At 39.5% G+C, this 14781-nt stretch overlaps 1 protein-coding gene across 1 annotated transcript in view; it reads right to left on the bottom strand.

Annotated features, from left to right (window-relative positions):
- Nucleotides 1–278: 278 nt before the first annotated feature.
- MLLT10 (MLLT10 histone lysine methyltransferase DOT1L cofactor) overlaps nt 279–14781 on the bottom strand; it is a 122532-nt gene continuing 108029 nt past the window's right edge. The window contains 7 exon segments of the mRNA XM_025895390.2: nt 279–1889; nt 4031–4246; nt 4986–5088; nt 10011–10369; nt 10487–10575; nt 10986–11174; nt 13014–13168. Of these exon segments, the coding sequence (XP_025751175.2) occupies nt 1845–1889; nt 4031–4246; nt 4986–5088; nt 10011–10369; nt 10487–10575; nt 10986–11174; nt 13014–13168 (1156 nt within the window). The 3' untranslated portion in view covers nt 279–1844.

Below are 14781 nucleotides of genomic sequence, written 5' to 3'. Positions count from 1 at the left end.
CTGCAATTCCAGTCATTTCTCTTTGAGGGGTGAAAGCAAAAAACTGACATCAGACCCAGGGCTGCAACTGGGCATTTCTGTTCTGTAAGCAGAACCATCCCTGGACAGTTTTGCAGCTGCATCAGTGTCTCTTGAAAGCAAAAATTTACATGAGCAACATTTTTAAAAACTTGTTGTAATAAAATTTAGTGGCCACGTGCAATTGAAATCCTTCCTTTCTTGTGATGTTAATAGAAACACTCTGCTCTTCTACAAGATTCACATTCACGCAAACCACATACAATGATAAACATTATTAAAGTTTATTAACAAAAGCTTTGTACGTATCTTTTCATACACTTGGAATTTTACATCTAGTCAAAATAACAGCACATTTCCATCTTACCTTTTGTACAAATTGTTACAGAATATCCACCAGTGGGGCGAGTAAGTAAAATAAACCACTGGTTTACTTTTGTAAAGTATCTACAAAAGTGATTTGTGACATTTTTAAAAAATTCCCCAGAACATATAAAAATAAATTATTTTTACTTTTTCAATTAAATCTACTAATTAGAAATATTACAAATCAAAATATCAATGTTTTCTTATGAATTCTTCACAATACAAAACAGATTCACAAAACTTTATTTACAGAAATGAGGTAAGAACTGTGCAATGTTTAACTAAGAAACATATTGCAGAATTAACATGTTCTTCCAAATAAGTACACAGTGGAGGTCTAATTACAGCTGGGTCTTTTCCTCTAATAATTCCCACCTTTACATTGATTAGTGGTCATTACCCCCATTTGAACTGTCCTTCACTGCATAGACTCACGCCATGAAATCAGCAACTGCCAGAAGTGTTGTAATGCAAGTTCACCCGTTTCAACCACTGGTAAATTTTAGTGGGAAATATTAACTCACTTTTTTGGTAATTTATTAGTGAAAGTGACCCAGGTAACAATCTGCCTGAGCTCTCTACAGTGGTATAAACACCTCTAGGAAAGGCAGAACACGGCTGCTGGTGCAAGACAGAGTATTCCCGCTGCTAACAAGGACACATCTAGTGCATGATCAGCTGTTTGCAGCCATTTCAACAAAGTGGAGGTAGCAACAGGCACTTGGTTTAGGCCAAACACTACACGAACTTCTTCCCGTGTGGCCTTCTCATCTGGTAAGAAAACTTTGTCACTGGAACCAAACTGGTTCCTTTAAAAACCTCAGAACTCTAAAACCTACACCAAAATTATTAAACTTTGGATTCCATACTGTAACATACTCAAGAAAAACTCCCACTATATAACAATAGGAATTTGAAGGAGTAAAAAGTTCCAAGTCAATTCCCTTATGAGTCAGGTTTCAAAACAGGTGTGTAAAAAAGGAAGGACAAATAGCAAGTCCCGGCTGCCATTAGAAGCTCAGTCTAAAAGGATCTATTGCAACCGCAGCAGCAGATCAGATGGGCTGGGGCTGTGAAATTACTGCTCTGAAACCAAAGCAATGCGTGACTGCAGACAGTCTGTAGCCTTTAAATTCGTAAGATTAGGACTGAAGAGTCAAGTATATGTTCTTCTGTGGATGAATTCGTACTTAGTACCATCAATATTGACAAAATAATTATGATTGGCAGAGTTTTATCTACTTCACAGTCTGAAACATTAAAAAGTACATCCATTTTAGTGCAACAAGAAAGCAAGTGAAAGGCTACCAAAAATATCCGTACGAAAATTATTAACCTCTTGCTGTGCAGTAAGAGTTCCTTGTTGCATTTTTTCAGCCTACAGAAAGGACAGCCGTGGTTTGCAGCCAGGTGAAGTGCTATAACAGCAGGACGTGCAGGTCTCAAGTGTCATTCAAATGTCAACTCTTCTCTGACGCAACTGGTCCAGTTTTATCATTGAGCCTCTGTGTAAGAGAAAATACTTCTACAAATCAGATTATAACATACAGAGCTGAATAAAATTAAATTCATAAAAGTGACAAAACAGATGAGGTTCATTCATTACAGCCATATACATAGTAACTTTTGCATTTGTAAAGAATAAACATGTACTACAGAATAACAAATAGGAAAGGAAAGAATAATTAAAGGAGTAGTCCTGCACTGAAGCAAAGAATGCTAAGGTCACCACAGCCAGCATTAGAAAACATCAATTTTGCTTCTACTTTCATTCTCACAAGACTGGCTGTTCCTGGCCGTGGGTCTCTCCAGAACCACAAGATGGTCCAGGCAAATACCAGGTGACCTCTACTGCATTTTGCCCACCTAGAGGCCTGAAATCTACACTTCCCCATCAGAACAGAAATACAATTTCTGTCTTGCCCTGTCACAGTTACCTTTCTTCCATATATTACTGCAAAGACATTTCCTGCAGGTATTGAACAGGAGCAAGCAAAAACCTCATCTCACTCACTGAGCATTCAGAAATACCTGAAAACCAGTTCCAACTGCAAATGAGATTAAAACATTCAAACTTTGGCAAATAGAGAATTTGTTAAAAAACAGTTCAACAATCCAATGCAACCTGCCTCAACTCTAACCTTAAAAAAATATATAAGCTATTTCAAAAGAAATTTGTTTCTAAGGTTTTTGTTTGAATTGTTGGAATTATGTACAGCTCACTGCTACAGGAACATAAACTACAACTGTAATATACAACATGCCACATTGTACAGACCCAGTAATGGCCATGTCAAAAAGATTCAAAATAAAGTCACGTGGAATAGTTTGTTTGGATGCAAACCAAATAGAGGGTCTCAATTCCATTCACTGCTAATTTTTGGAAAATGAGGGGAGATAAATTTTGAACATGCCAGAGCAAACTGTGAACACTTCTAAATGAAGGCCAGGCGTGGAGCCAACCCCTGTGACAGAGCACTTTTGCTCTGGCAGTGACTGGGAGAAGGGACCCAACCACGGCGCTGCCGTTCGCGGTTCAGCTGCAGCACCACAACCAAACCAAACCAAAGGTGACAGGGACACTGCTCAAAGCTCAATAAAATAAATGCTCACATAGCTGAGTGGAAGGGAGCTGTTTATAGGAAAAATTGTCTTGAAAATTTAACATTTATGTTTTGTGTCTCACCTACTGCTTGGCAAGTACAAAGAAGCCCAGACTGAGTCCTCCACTACAGTGCTCCTGAAGTAGCTGGAGGCTTTGGGAGTGGGGAGCAGAGAGGGGACTGATATGTAGCCCAAACTCTCCCTATATGCTTTTGCATACAAGCTCCCTTTTTTCCTCTACCACTGCCACTTGATGTCTTCTCCAAGGAATACTGGAACTTTATGTCTTCCTGCTCTATTCATCTATACATCCTTTGTTTTTCCAAGTTCCCTTCATCCTCTCTTATCTTAATTGTATGATCCTTAGAGAATGAATTCTATTTTCTGACTTCTTGAAGAAAGAATTCCCATCCTGGGGATGGAGATTATGGGCAAATACTCAAGATAATGGAATATCTTCGCCAGAAAAGAATGTGTCTTGTTTCTTCTTCTGTCTAGGAAAGGCTTTATTACTCCATCAAGGAAAAGAGCCGCTCAGCTTCCCAGTGTACAGCCTCATTTTCCCAGGCCAGAGCCAAGATGCACACAGCCCATTCTCCTAACACACATTCCACCTTCCCAGCTAAGGGCTCCTCAGCTCTCAAGTCATCACCTAATCTCTGCAGCTCCACAGTGCCTGAGGCCTGCCCAGGGCAAACTCGCCAAGTAAGGGGATAAAAGGAATGATCCACAAAACAGTGGACAAACTAGGGAAGAAGTGGGGTGAGGAGGACTAGGGCTGCAGTTGTAACTACAAGGGGAAGGCAAGGGTCACTGGATTGGTGTCTTGATCCAGGGAAGCAAGAGTGTGCAGCAGACAGGTTCGGAGTGACTACAAGTTCACAGAGTTCTGAGCCTCATTAAGTGCAGCCCATGGCTCAAGAAAAAATAAATGAAGAAAAAAATCCACCATCCCTGGTTTGTGAAAACAGGCACATAACCTGCTTCTTCTGGTTACCTCCTGGAGGCACTGCATTGAAAGTGAGGTGAGAAGGATACTTACTGTCACCTTCTGAGCTGCGTTATCTCCATGAATTGTAAGGAATGGGTTGGTAGCAGCTGCATTAAGTGGTGAGGCCTGTGTGCCTGAGAGTAAGTTGTTTATGGGTATCTGTGCTCCTCCAGTAATCTGCAATTGCTGTACTTCAGATTGATGGTGTTGGTGATGGTGATGGTGATGTTGCTGCTGTACTAATTGATACAAAAGGGCCTGATGTTCCTTGAGTAATATGAGGAGAGGGAGGAGGAAGGAAAAAAAAATCAATAATTAATTACTGAAAAATAGCTCCTCCCTGGTTTTCTGCTTATCCAGATCTTCAGTCAGGGCATTATCTTAACCTAATCCCAGCTAATTTAGGTTACACTAATGAAGTTCCATGAGACTGGGGGAAAGGGAAGAATCCTCTAAGATTTCCTGAAATCAGTAGCTCAGCAGAAGCTCGGCTAAGCCTGCTGGCTTCATCAGGCCTGTCACAACAAACATACCATGTGCTAAAAGTCCACAATTAACAATACAAATAGTCAAACCAGTTACCTACTGGCCTATATGAATACTGCAAACAGAGCAAAGACAGCTCACGAAATGATATCCAAAAATCTTTTGCTAGTGTTCTAGTGGAATCAGAGAATAGTTCCCAGGATATTGTTAAGAATCCATACATGTTCCCAAACTCTGCTACCCACAGCTCATGCTGAGACAAGCCTCCATGTCCACATAGGACAAAATGAAAACTGAAGGCACTAGCAAATGATTCTTCTAGCCATACACAAAGCCCAATAACATCCTGTCATTTAACATGACTATCATCAAAAAGGTTGAAGCAACTGAAAAACTAAAATATTATCAAAGCCTTTAATATCAAGTTAAACACATTTCTAGTATGTCTATTAGGCTGAGGAGTTTTTCCATGCCTTGGAATACAACAGAGCAATAAATTATGATTAACTGGAAAACTTACTGATGTGAGTTGCTGGGTACTTAGTAATTGCTGAAATTGCTGGTGCTGTTGATGGAGTAAAAGTTGTCTCTGTTGGTCAGAAAGCAATCCTAGTCCCGAGGCACTGTAGGGTTTGACAGGGTAATACTGTAGTTTATATGAAAGTATGGGAACTTTTTACTTCAACTTTCCATTAAAGCAAAGATGTACACAAACAGAGAGTCCCTATTTAGCATTTTGATTGCATATTGTAAACATTAAATTGCCTGTCTGTCCAGTTGCATTTTGACACATGCCTACACCTTATCACCCCCAAGTCTCATTTATGCTGAGCAACAGCAACATCTTGCCTGTAACATACGTCTGCTCCATGCACATTATCTGAAACTCAGAAAATAATTACCAGTTCTACATTTTTCCAAATACTTTATGAAGAAAGTCCAGATTTTATATTACAAGACAGCTCTTGCCAATCTTTAACACTTAGTTACCAAGCATTTACTTTGCCTTGGTTTCCTTCTAATTCCCATCCTTTGTGACATTCAAATCACTCACTCTTCCCAACCTTGTCTGTAATTTAGCAAACACCTTCAGTCTGTGGATGCTGCCTCTGCATTTGCCAACTACTTCACTCCCAGTCTCTATTTTCATGCCTGCATATAATTTGCTGCAGATACTCAGGAAACCAGGCAGGGCTTGGATCCAGCTGACAACTAGTCTGGAAATAAAGGGTTTCTTCAGCTATGCCAGCTGACTGCAAGACCAACAGCATGAACAAGGGTGTGTCGGGAACACAGGACCAGAAAGACAGCTGGATTTACTCTTTCAGTACCAGTGTTAGCTTCTACTAGTTTAAAACACCCATTAAAATATTAAGGTGTAGTTTCATGGTAGGTTTATCTTGCTATTGAAACATTAAGTATGTCCCTTTCAGCTGTACACTTCTGTCCTCTCCCCTCATAGTGGCTCTTGCACAATGAGCTGCACCTCAAGGGAACTGAGGTGAAACTTAAGCCAATACAAAACACACTAAAATATTATCTATTAATGTAGATGAAGTCACTGTGTGATGCACAAGTGCTTGTACCAGCAAGAAGGTGTGCAGTAGGATGATCAAGAGGATGACAGGATTGTTTGTTGTGATTGGTAATAAGGAATTATTAACTTAAATCAGCCACAAATCCACAGCACTAGGCTACAATCATTTAGCTCCCCAGCACATATTTATCTTGCATTTTTACAGTAGCCAGCAGACTGTAGCCCAACTCCAGTGTAATTTGACTTTGTATTAACCAGCCAATATGAAAATGCCCAAAGCATCACCATTCTCTCCTGCTGGGACAGGGCAAGCCACATATGAACTTTGTTTCATACTTCATTGGATGGCCTCAGCCTGGGAAACACCTAGTGGGCTGCACTTTATTTCCTGTAGAGAATGGGAAACCTCTTCCAATGAGAAGGCTATAGAGCAGGATGGGATCCACCCAAGGGTAGTGAGGAAGCTGGTGGAAGTGCTCAGAGACACTTTCAACCATTTACCAGCAGCCCTGGCTGACATGGGGGGGTTCCCAGTTGACTGGAGGCTGGAAAATGTGATGCTCATCTACAAGAAGGGCTGGAAGAAAGACCTGGGAACCACAGGCCTGTTAGCCTGACCTCGGTGCCAGGGAAGGTCATGGAGCAGATCCCCTTAAGTGCCACCACACAGCACGTGCAGGACAACCAGGGGATCAGGCCCAGCCAGCTTGGGTTTGTAAAAGGCAGGTCCTGCTTGACCAACCTGACTTCCTTCTGTGACAAGGTGACCTGCTTGATGTATAAAGGATGGGCTGTGGATGTGTCTACCTGGGCTTAGGTAAAGCCTTTGACACTATTTCCCACACTATTCTGACTAAAATTATCACTGTTTCCTTCTTCTCTTTTTACCTCACTTTTTCTGTATTTTTCTATAAGGGAATGAATCTTCTCAGCTGTTTTTTTTTCATTCTTTTATCCCAATTTTTTTCTCAGACCATGTTTTACCTTTGCACTGCTTTTTTCTGTTGTTCTCCTTTCTCTTTAATCGCTCTGCCTGCCTCTCTTGCTCTGCATTGGCACTTGAAAGAAAATACTCTCAGTCAGCAGCTGAGATCAGTGTTTGGAAACTAAACCGAACCGCAGAAGAGAAAACGGTGCAGCTCCCAAGCTTCCCAGAAGAGATAGTTCACTGGATTTCACCATAAGAGCTTTCTCTAAACCAGATCAACTTGGAATGTAAATTTAATCCTTTTTAGATTCTCATTAAAAGGCACATAATCAGTCTGAAACTCTCCATCCTAGTCTTCTCTGATTGCGAGAATGTAAAGAAACAATCCTATCTCTTTCCTCAAATCACTTAATCTCCCAGTTGCTAGCAATCTGCATTAAGCCATCTTTTTCCCAGAAAAGGATCAAGTATTTTTCTCTGCTGAATGAATGTGGGCTCTTTTACCTACAACTTGAAACTCTCTCCAGCAGCAGTGTGCAAATCAGTGTTTTCTCACCTCCTGGTGTCCCACAGTTAAGAGTTCACATGAGTAAGGACAACATGCATAAAGAAGTGTTTGTGCATTGGTAAACACTCTGGCTATTTTTCCACATGAAACTGTTGGAACAGATTCTGAAGCTTGTGAAGTTACTGTAAGAAGCAACTTACAGGAACATCTGGCAAGTCTTTTAATTACAGACCTATACCCGAAAGTTAGAGAGTAAGGCTGAGCTGTCATGCAGCTTTCCAACATCTTGCCCATGCTGAATTAAACCCCCTCCAAACTTGACCACTACCACACCATCTAACGAGGCTCAGAGAGCTCACAAGGCCATGGCACCAAACCTTCGTGCCTGCCTGTGCCTATTTAACCTTCCCACCAGGGCAGTTCAAAGAGCAGTGATATCGTGGGGAATTTAACATTAAAGAAATACTCAACTAGTTGCCACTAAAGCAGCATCAAACTCAAGAGTGACAGGTGTCCCACAGAGTTCCAGAACCAAAGATTTCAACCAGTGGAAAATTTTTTTGGTATTTTTCTTCCCTTCCTTGAAAGTCATCCCAGAGCCTCTTCGCAACTTAGTTCCTTAGTAACAGAAAAGTTTTTTCATATTTCTCACTGAAGCATTTGTAATGGAAGAAACAGGAATGAGGAATGTACATGTCATTACCAAAATTATTTTAGCACTAGTTACCATTAGTGCTTGCTCAGCCTGAACTTTTTTCTTCTAAATATAAAACCAGAAAACTCAGAGAAAATGGGGCTAATTGTGAAACACCTCAAAAGGAAGGAGGCCTGGGAAATAATCTGGGTGAGCTCAATAAAGCAGAGAATTGTGTAAAAAGCGCACTTTTAAATTTAATATAAACATTAATTTTAAATTAGTATTATTGAGGGCGTGGTGCAGAAAGAGATCATGCAAGAAGAGAAACAGAGAAGTGGAAGGCTGGCAGAGTTGTACATCATAAGCTTGTAGCAGAAAATAGGAAATCATTGGGAGTATTCCAGACTCTACTAAAAGTCAGAATGAGAGCTTATGAAGAGGATACTGGTTGCAGTATTTTGCATGAATTGGAGCATTCTACTACTAGGCTACACATTGAAGACTTAAATTGGTTAAGATGGATATTAAAAAAGAAACAAGAGAACTTCTGCAATATAAAAAAATTGGAAGTAAATCATCTGTGTATGAAATCATTTGAGAAAACAGTGGCATGACTGATATTTAGCATTACCAATATATTCTGGCAGTAGTGAAAGTGGAAAGCATTATGCAACTGGTTAATATTATTGATTTTGTCTAGTATTTCTCGCTCCTCACACTTTTGGGGAGAGTAATGCAAAAATTCTGTTTTTCACAAACCTCTGATACTCAAGAAAGAAGACAGCTGTTCATTAACAAAATGTCTTTTGTTTAACCTATGCAACCTCATGTTCATATATGATATAAACTATGAAAAATACAGGCTCCTCAGTAAAAATATAACACATCCAAACAACGGGATACACTTGAAAGTATCAGATTTTATGAGCCTACTGAAGCAATACCACACAATTATATGGTACACGAATATTCAGGAGCTGCCAAGCCAACAGCAAGGAAAGAAACTGAAAAAAGAAGCTGAAAAACTAGGGATCTTTTGCATCATTTCAATCACATATGCCTTTTTTTGGTGGCTAATCCATCATAATCTCCAAAAATAAACTACTTAACGACAAGTAATCCACTCCCTATTTGCAGGCATTTCTTTCTATGTAGAACCTGTATTTCTCCTTCCTAAGCAAAGGACAATACAAGGGGTGGGGGGAAGGGCAGCAGGCAGAATGAGTTGGCCCAGGCTCTGCTCTATCCCAAAATACTTCCAGACCAAGAAGTCCATTCCCCCTCCTGGAAAGCAGCTGTCTCCTTTTGTTACCCATTTGCCTTGCAGCTCAAGCAGCAGCAGTTCATGCTACTGAGGGTACCTGATTTTGGTGAGGGGCTGTTATGAATACTCACACATGAATCTTTTTATGCATTTAGAAATCCTTCACACCACTTGAAAAACTAATTTTGTTGGTTTTGGAGTCAGTGCAGGCAACTGAAAACACCATGCAACTGTATTACAACTCTGGTTAGTTATGCCTATTACATCTTGAATTACATGACCACATACTCTTCTTCTCCTTCTCCCCCTCCCCCGTTCTTACTGCAACAAATGGTAGCTTTTCCAGTGCTCCTTTAATCCTGGAAGAACAATTGTCAGGATAAAGAATATTGTTTTCTGTACTAAAAAAATGAGCTGAAGAACATTTACATAATTACATTTGTTTTGGAATGTGACTTGATTAAAAAAATGGGAATAAACGGACACAAAATTCCCAAAAGCTAAAGAGAAAATGTTTGTGCTTCTCTTAAATCCTCACTTTCATTTACAGATCAGGAGCAGAACAATTACAGGCTAAGGAAGAAACTACCCACGGAGTAAGATGAAAAACACATGTAACATGAACAACAGAAGGAACTATCAAGAAAAACATAAAATCAGCAAATTCTTACCTGTTATTTAGCGTGGTTGGCAGAGGATGAGTTGCATTGGGTGGCACAGTTGCATGAGTGAGAGAAGGGTTCTGTGATATTGTTGCTGGGGTCTGAATTACCCCATTTAAAGCCCCTACAATTCCATTGATTGCCAGCTGGCTGGCTGGCAGTGCTCCAATTATTCCACCCACACCAGGCACTGCAGGAATGGTGGAGGTTACAGTCTGCATACCACTAGCCAGTGCCCCCACTGTCACACCATTGACCTGCTGAACTCCGGTGACTCCCGAGCCTTGCTGGGCCGGACTCTGCCCAGCAGGTGGTGGAGTGGAAAGCGCTGATGAACTGCTGGTGCTTTGTCCGCTGGAGGTTATCTCCTGGTGTCAAAACAAACAACAAAACTCCCTCAGCTGCTTAAAATTTTACCTAACAGCACAATGCAAGGACTAGGATGAGTACTTGTAATAAGTTTAGAAGAAAGAAATAAAAATTACCTGATTTAATACTGGAAGAGAATTGTCCGGTAAAAAACTGTTTCCCAGATGAGGGCTTTTACTGCTGTTCAAGGAATCAGTACTAGGTGCTAAAGTAATTATTTCAAAAAACACACAGTGGTTACACTTCTGTAACATGTAAAAAGATTCGAAATAATTATTTCAAAATAATGTCAAAGGTAAACATAGAAAATGCAAAGTCAACCTTAAAATCGCTGCTGAATAGTAAAATATTAACTAAGTAATTGGTGAATCAACAGATTCAAACAGATGTGCTCCAGACTGAAGTAAAAGAGAAACTGCACTGAAACAAGTAGTAATGGTTCAGATAAATAAACCAGTTGACTTTTAAACTTTTAAACACATCAGCAAATACTTGGTCTATATTCATCCTACATGTATATGCATCTCCCATCGATGGCATGTGTGGATGAAATGGATATTTCATAAAAATACACGATCAAATGACTCTGACACTTTAATAATCTCCTCTACTTACGTGCTTGGACTGGAAAGGCATGTACTTGATGAGAGGGGCTGGGATTTGAAGTTATTGTTGGAAAGGGCACCGAGAGCTGTGCATTGAGAAGCTGAAGCCGTTCCTTCTTAGCGGTCAGATTCTTTATCTGTTCTTCCAACCGCCTATTTTCAACCTGAAGTTGGTGTAATGATTTAAGCATTCCTAAAACTAAGACAAAAATGCATATATTTCACAACAGATTCAATGAACGAATAACATCTTCACTTGGTTTTAGTTTCTGTATTACATTAAGACTAGCATTAAATCATATGTGGAAATACAAATAAAATTAAAAGTTTGACTTTTACTGGGAAGATTGAAGATCTATTTTGTGTAATTTAAAGTGCAGAAAAAAGTACATAGCGTGTGATAGTAATTTTGGAATACATCTACACTGTGGCTTACATACTGATAAAGCAGCATCATTAGGGCTAGCATTCATTTTAAGCAAACAGCAGTACATGATAACTTATCCCCAAATTAGACTATAAAATTCGTTGTATTTTAGTAGCACAGGTTAACTGCATAGTTGTGAAAAATCCAGTTCAGCTGCAGTATTAGGAATATTAAGCATTATAAAACAGAAAAGATTGACAAGTATGCATTCAACTAATAAATACAGGCAACCAGCAACATTTATATAAAAACAATCAAGTTTGTGAAAAGGGAGTTTTTCTGCATGAATGCCTTGTACAGTGAATCCTAAACGTATAGAAACAATGAAAAAAAAAAAAGTGATCCAACGTGACCAAGTTCTCCGGGCCCACCTTGCTGGGAGCCGGGAGCAGCGATCTCGGAATCCCCCAGCAGGGAGCACTCTGTGAGCACCGCACTTACCCCCCGCCTTCTGCATAGCGAGGGCATCACCTTCTGTACTAACCTGATTTTTACCAAGCACAGTTTTCTCAAACTCCGATTTGGTTTCAGAACTTGGATTTCCCAGCTAGTACTAGAGTGTGACTGTAAAGCCACAGGGAGAGCCTTTTTTTTTTTTTTAAATTCTAAACTGTATTTGTTTAACATGACCTCTGGGCCTTCTACAGACATAAGTCTACTGGTATAGGCACATCTGGTCATTTCCCAAGGATTTAGCTTTTATCCCTCCTCTTCAAGAACATACAAAGGAACCCTCAGTGAGCTCAAATGAGATGCAATAAGACTTAGCTAAACCTGTCCTCCAGCTATCATGTTTAAAGGATTATCCCTGCATGAATTTCCTCACAATTAGCATTTTTGTCAGGATACCATTCATAAAAATACTAACTAGATATCGCTTTACATTACCAATGAGAAGAATAATATGTTCAATAAAACACAAAGCCTAACCTGGAATCAAAAAAATTTTTAACATAGTCAATGATTGTCTTTGATACTGATATATTGTTGAATATGGAAACCCACGTGATCTCCTGATCACTTATGCTTTTAATGTATTCATTCTTGGACTATTCCACTCTATTAAATATAACTTGAAAAATCATATTTGCTTGCTTTGAGAACTTCACAAGAAAGGCAGAACATAATAAAGACAAGAAAGCTCCGTAGGATACCTTTCTTCACATTTGTAAATATTTTCTTTTTAAGTAGCAACAGAAGTAGGCAGTTTAGATGTAAAAATGAAATATAGAACAATAAAAAATCATTATGCCAATTTATATCACACAATATAAAGAAAAATGGGGAACTGTACTACAATATTTACACTAGTGGATCTAAGAGTTCAGAATTCTTTTCCAAACCCTGCAACTGCCCAGCTGGATCTGCAAGTTACTTGCTCTTGCTTGACACAATTTCTCCATCCATAAAAGCGTAGATAGCCACAGAGAAGTCGTTTGTCACCTACTGATGCCACGTGCTGCATTAAGAACTGTGTTAGAACTATACACCACAGTTATATTTCAATTCACAACAGCAAATAAATTTTGTTAAAATTCTTGGACAAGCACGGAATAGCAGCTCTGAGTAACAGTTAACAAAAGCCATAATAAACAGACTGTGAGTACTTACTGTCACTGGGGGTGCCTTGCTCTAATAAAAACTGTTGTCCTTCACTCCACTGCCTCTCCAGAAGCTGTTCTATGCTGGCTGCTACTGGGGGCAAATTCTCCCCACAACTGTTCCCTGATTGATCATAGCGAATCTGCAAGCTGCTCACAGGGGATCTGTTGAAAATATTGCAATTTATTGTTTAAAGAAAAGAATGAAAGGAAACGCGTTGGAAAAAGGCTGTTGAAACTTCTTTTTTTATATCAGCCCTTAGCACCTACGTATCTTATGTTTCCAAGACTAAGTTAATTCATCAGCCTCACTAAGAACTCCTAGTTCACACAATGGCAGTGCTTTAATAAAAAAAAGATGTATTATTACAGTGTGAGAATTTATACTGAGAAAGCACATAACCTCTTCTTGCATACAAACTAACAAAATACTAACTGACAAATAGCATTGAATTAAATTATACAACATGCACTTCTACAGCAGGAAACCATTATATATATGGATACACAGGGCACCTGTCTTTGGTAGGTGGGGGGAAAAACAATAACCACCGAACTTCAAACCTTTCCCAGAGAAAACTGGGGAAAATAAAACCCATTTATTAAAATCAGTACAAAGCAAGGCCATAAATAATTCCACTAACTAATTGTTCTAAAAACAATAATATAAACCCAGATTTTTGAGGGACTATGTGAAAACACTATTTCACAAGGGATGCAATGAAAGTTCTGTTATCCTCTGCCTGTCCTGTGCACACTTAATATACCTCATTTTCCATTCATAATCACATATAGTTCAAGGAATAATCCCCTTGCCACGTCCTTTCTCATTCAGGAGAAAACTAAATATTCAGCCATTGAGAAAGACGGGTATCTCTCCCAGGTCCTACGAGAAGACTTCTTCAGCATTGGATGGTAAAATTCAACTTGTGAGCAAAACCAGATGTTTGGTGTATTTCTGACTCAGGCTTCTGGTCTCATGTATGCATGGTCCCATTCCTCACACAGGATCAACACCAAAGCCCACTAAAAGCTGGTTGTTGGTTTTGTTGTCAGTTGTTTGGGGGTTTTTTTTGTCAACTCCAGTGAGCTCAGATTCTCATATATTACTTATTACCATGAGCAACTGGTGCCATGACGGGGTCACAGCCGTACTGTTTACCCGTAGTGGAGACTTACCAACAAGAGCACCACAGTCCCAGTACAGGATAACACAGAGAGCTCAGGAAATCGGTGTGTTAATTATGATTACCGTAATAAGCAGTGGTCACAGCACATTAGCTACCTAATGACTGTCAAGCATTTTGTAGGCACCAGAGCAAAGCGATTTTTACGAGAAAAGGTTATAAGTAGGTGACTTAAGAGCTCTGTAAGTATTTATAAATAATTCCTCTTTTCCATACAGAATGAAAGAAAAGCACTTGTTAAAACAAAAGCCCTGATGAATGAGTAACCAAGGTGGTGTTTTTTGACAAGAGATGACAACAGCATTTAACAGTTCAGCACGGACATGGCAAAACCAGCCTTAAGACTGGCTGTTTACAGGATATGCTGAAGCTATAAGAAGGAAGGCTTATGCCTACACTTACACTCCACACAAACAATGCACTTTAAAAAAACTCGAAACAACAAAACCAAAACCAAATACAGAAAACCACCAATCAACTCCCCAAGCAACTTCTCTCTCTCTGTCTGCATGCTTCTGAAGGGTGCATAATGCTACTCTAACAGATTGCGCTGTTTGAATTATAAATCATCAACAAAATTCTTCCTGGGCT

The sequence above is a fragment of the Manacus vitellinus genome, unplaced genomic scaffold (genome assembly GCF_001715985.3).
Source record: "Manacus vitellinus isolate BGI_N305 unplaced genomic scaffold, ASM171598v3 scaffold_3_pilon, whole genome shotgun sequence".
Taxonomy (NCBI): Eukaryota; Metazoa; Chordata; class Aves; order Passeriformes; family Pipridae; genus Manacus; species Manacus vitellinus.
Note: the sequence above shows the minus strand (reverse complement) of the source record. Positions and strands in the feature narration are given on the sequence as shown.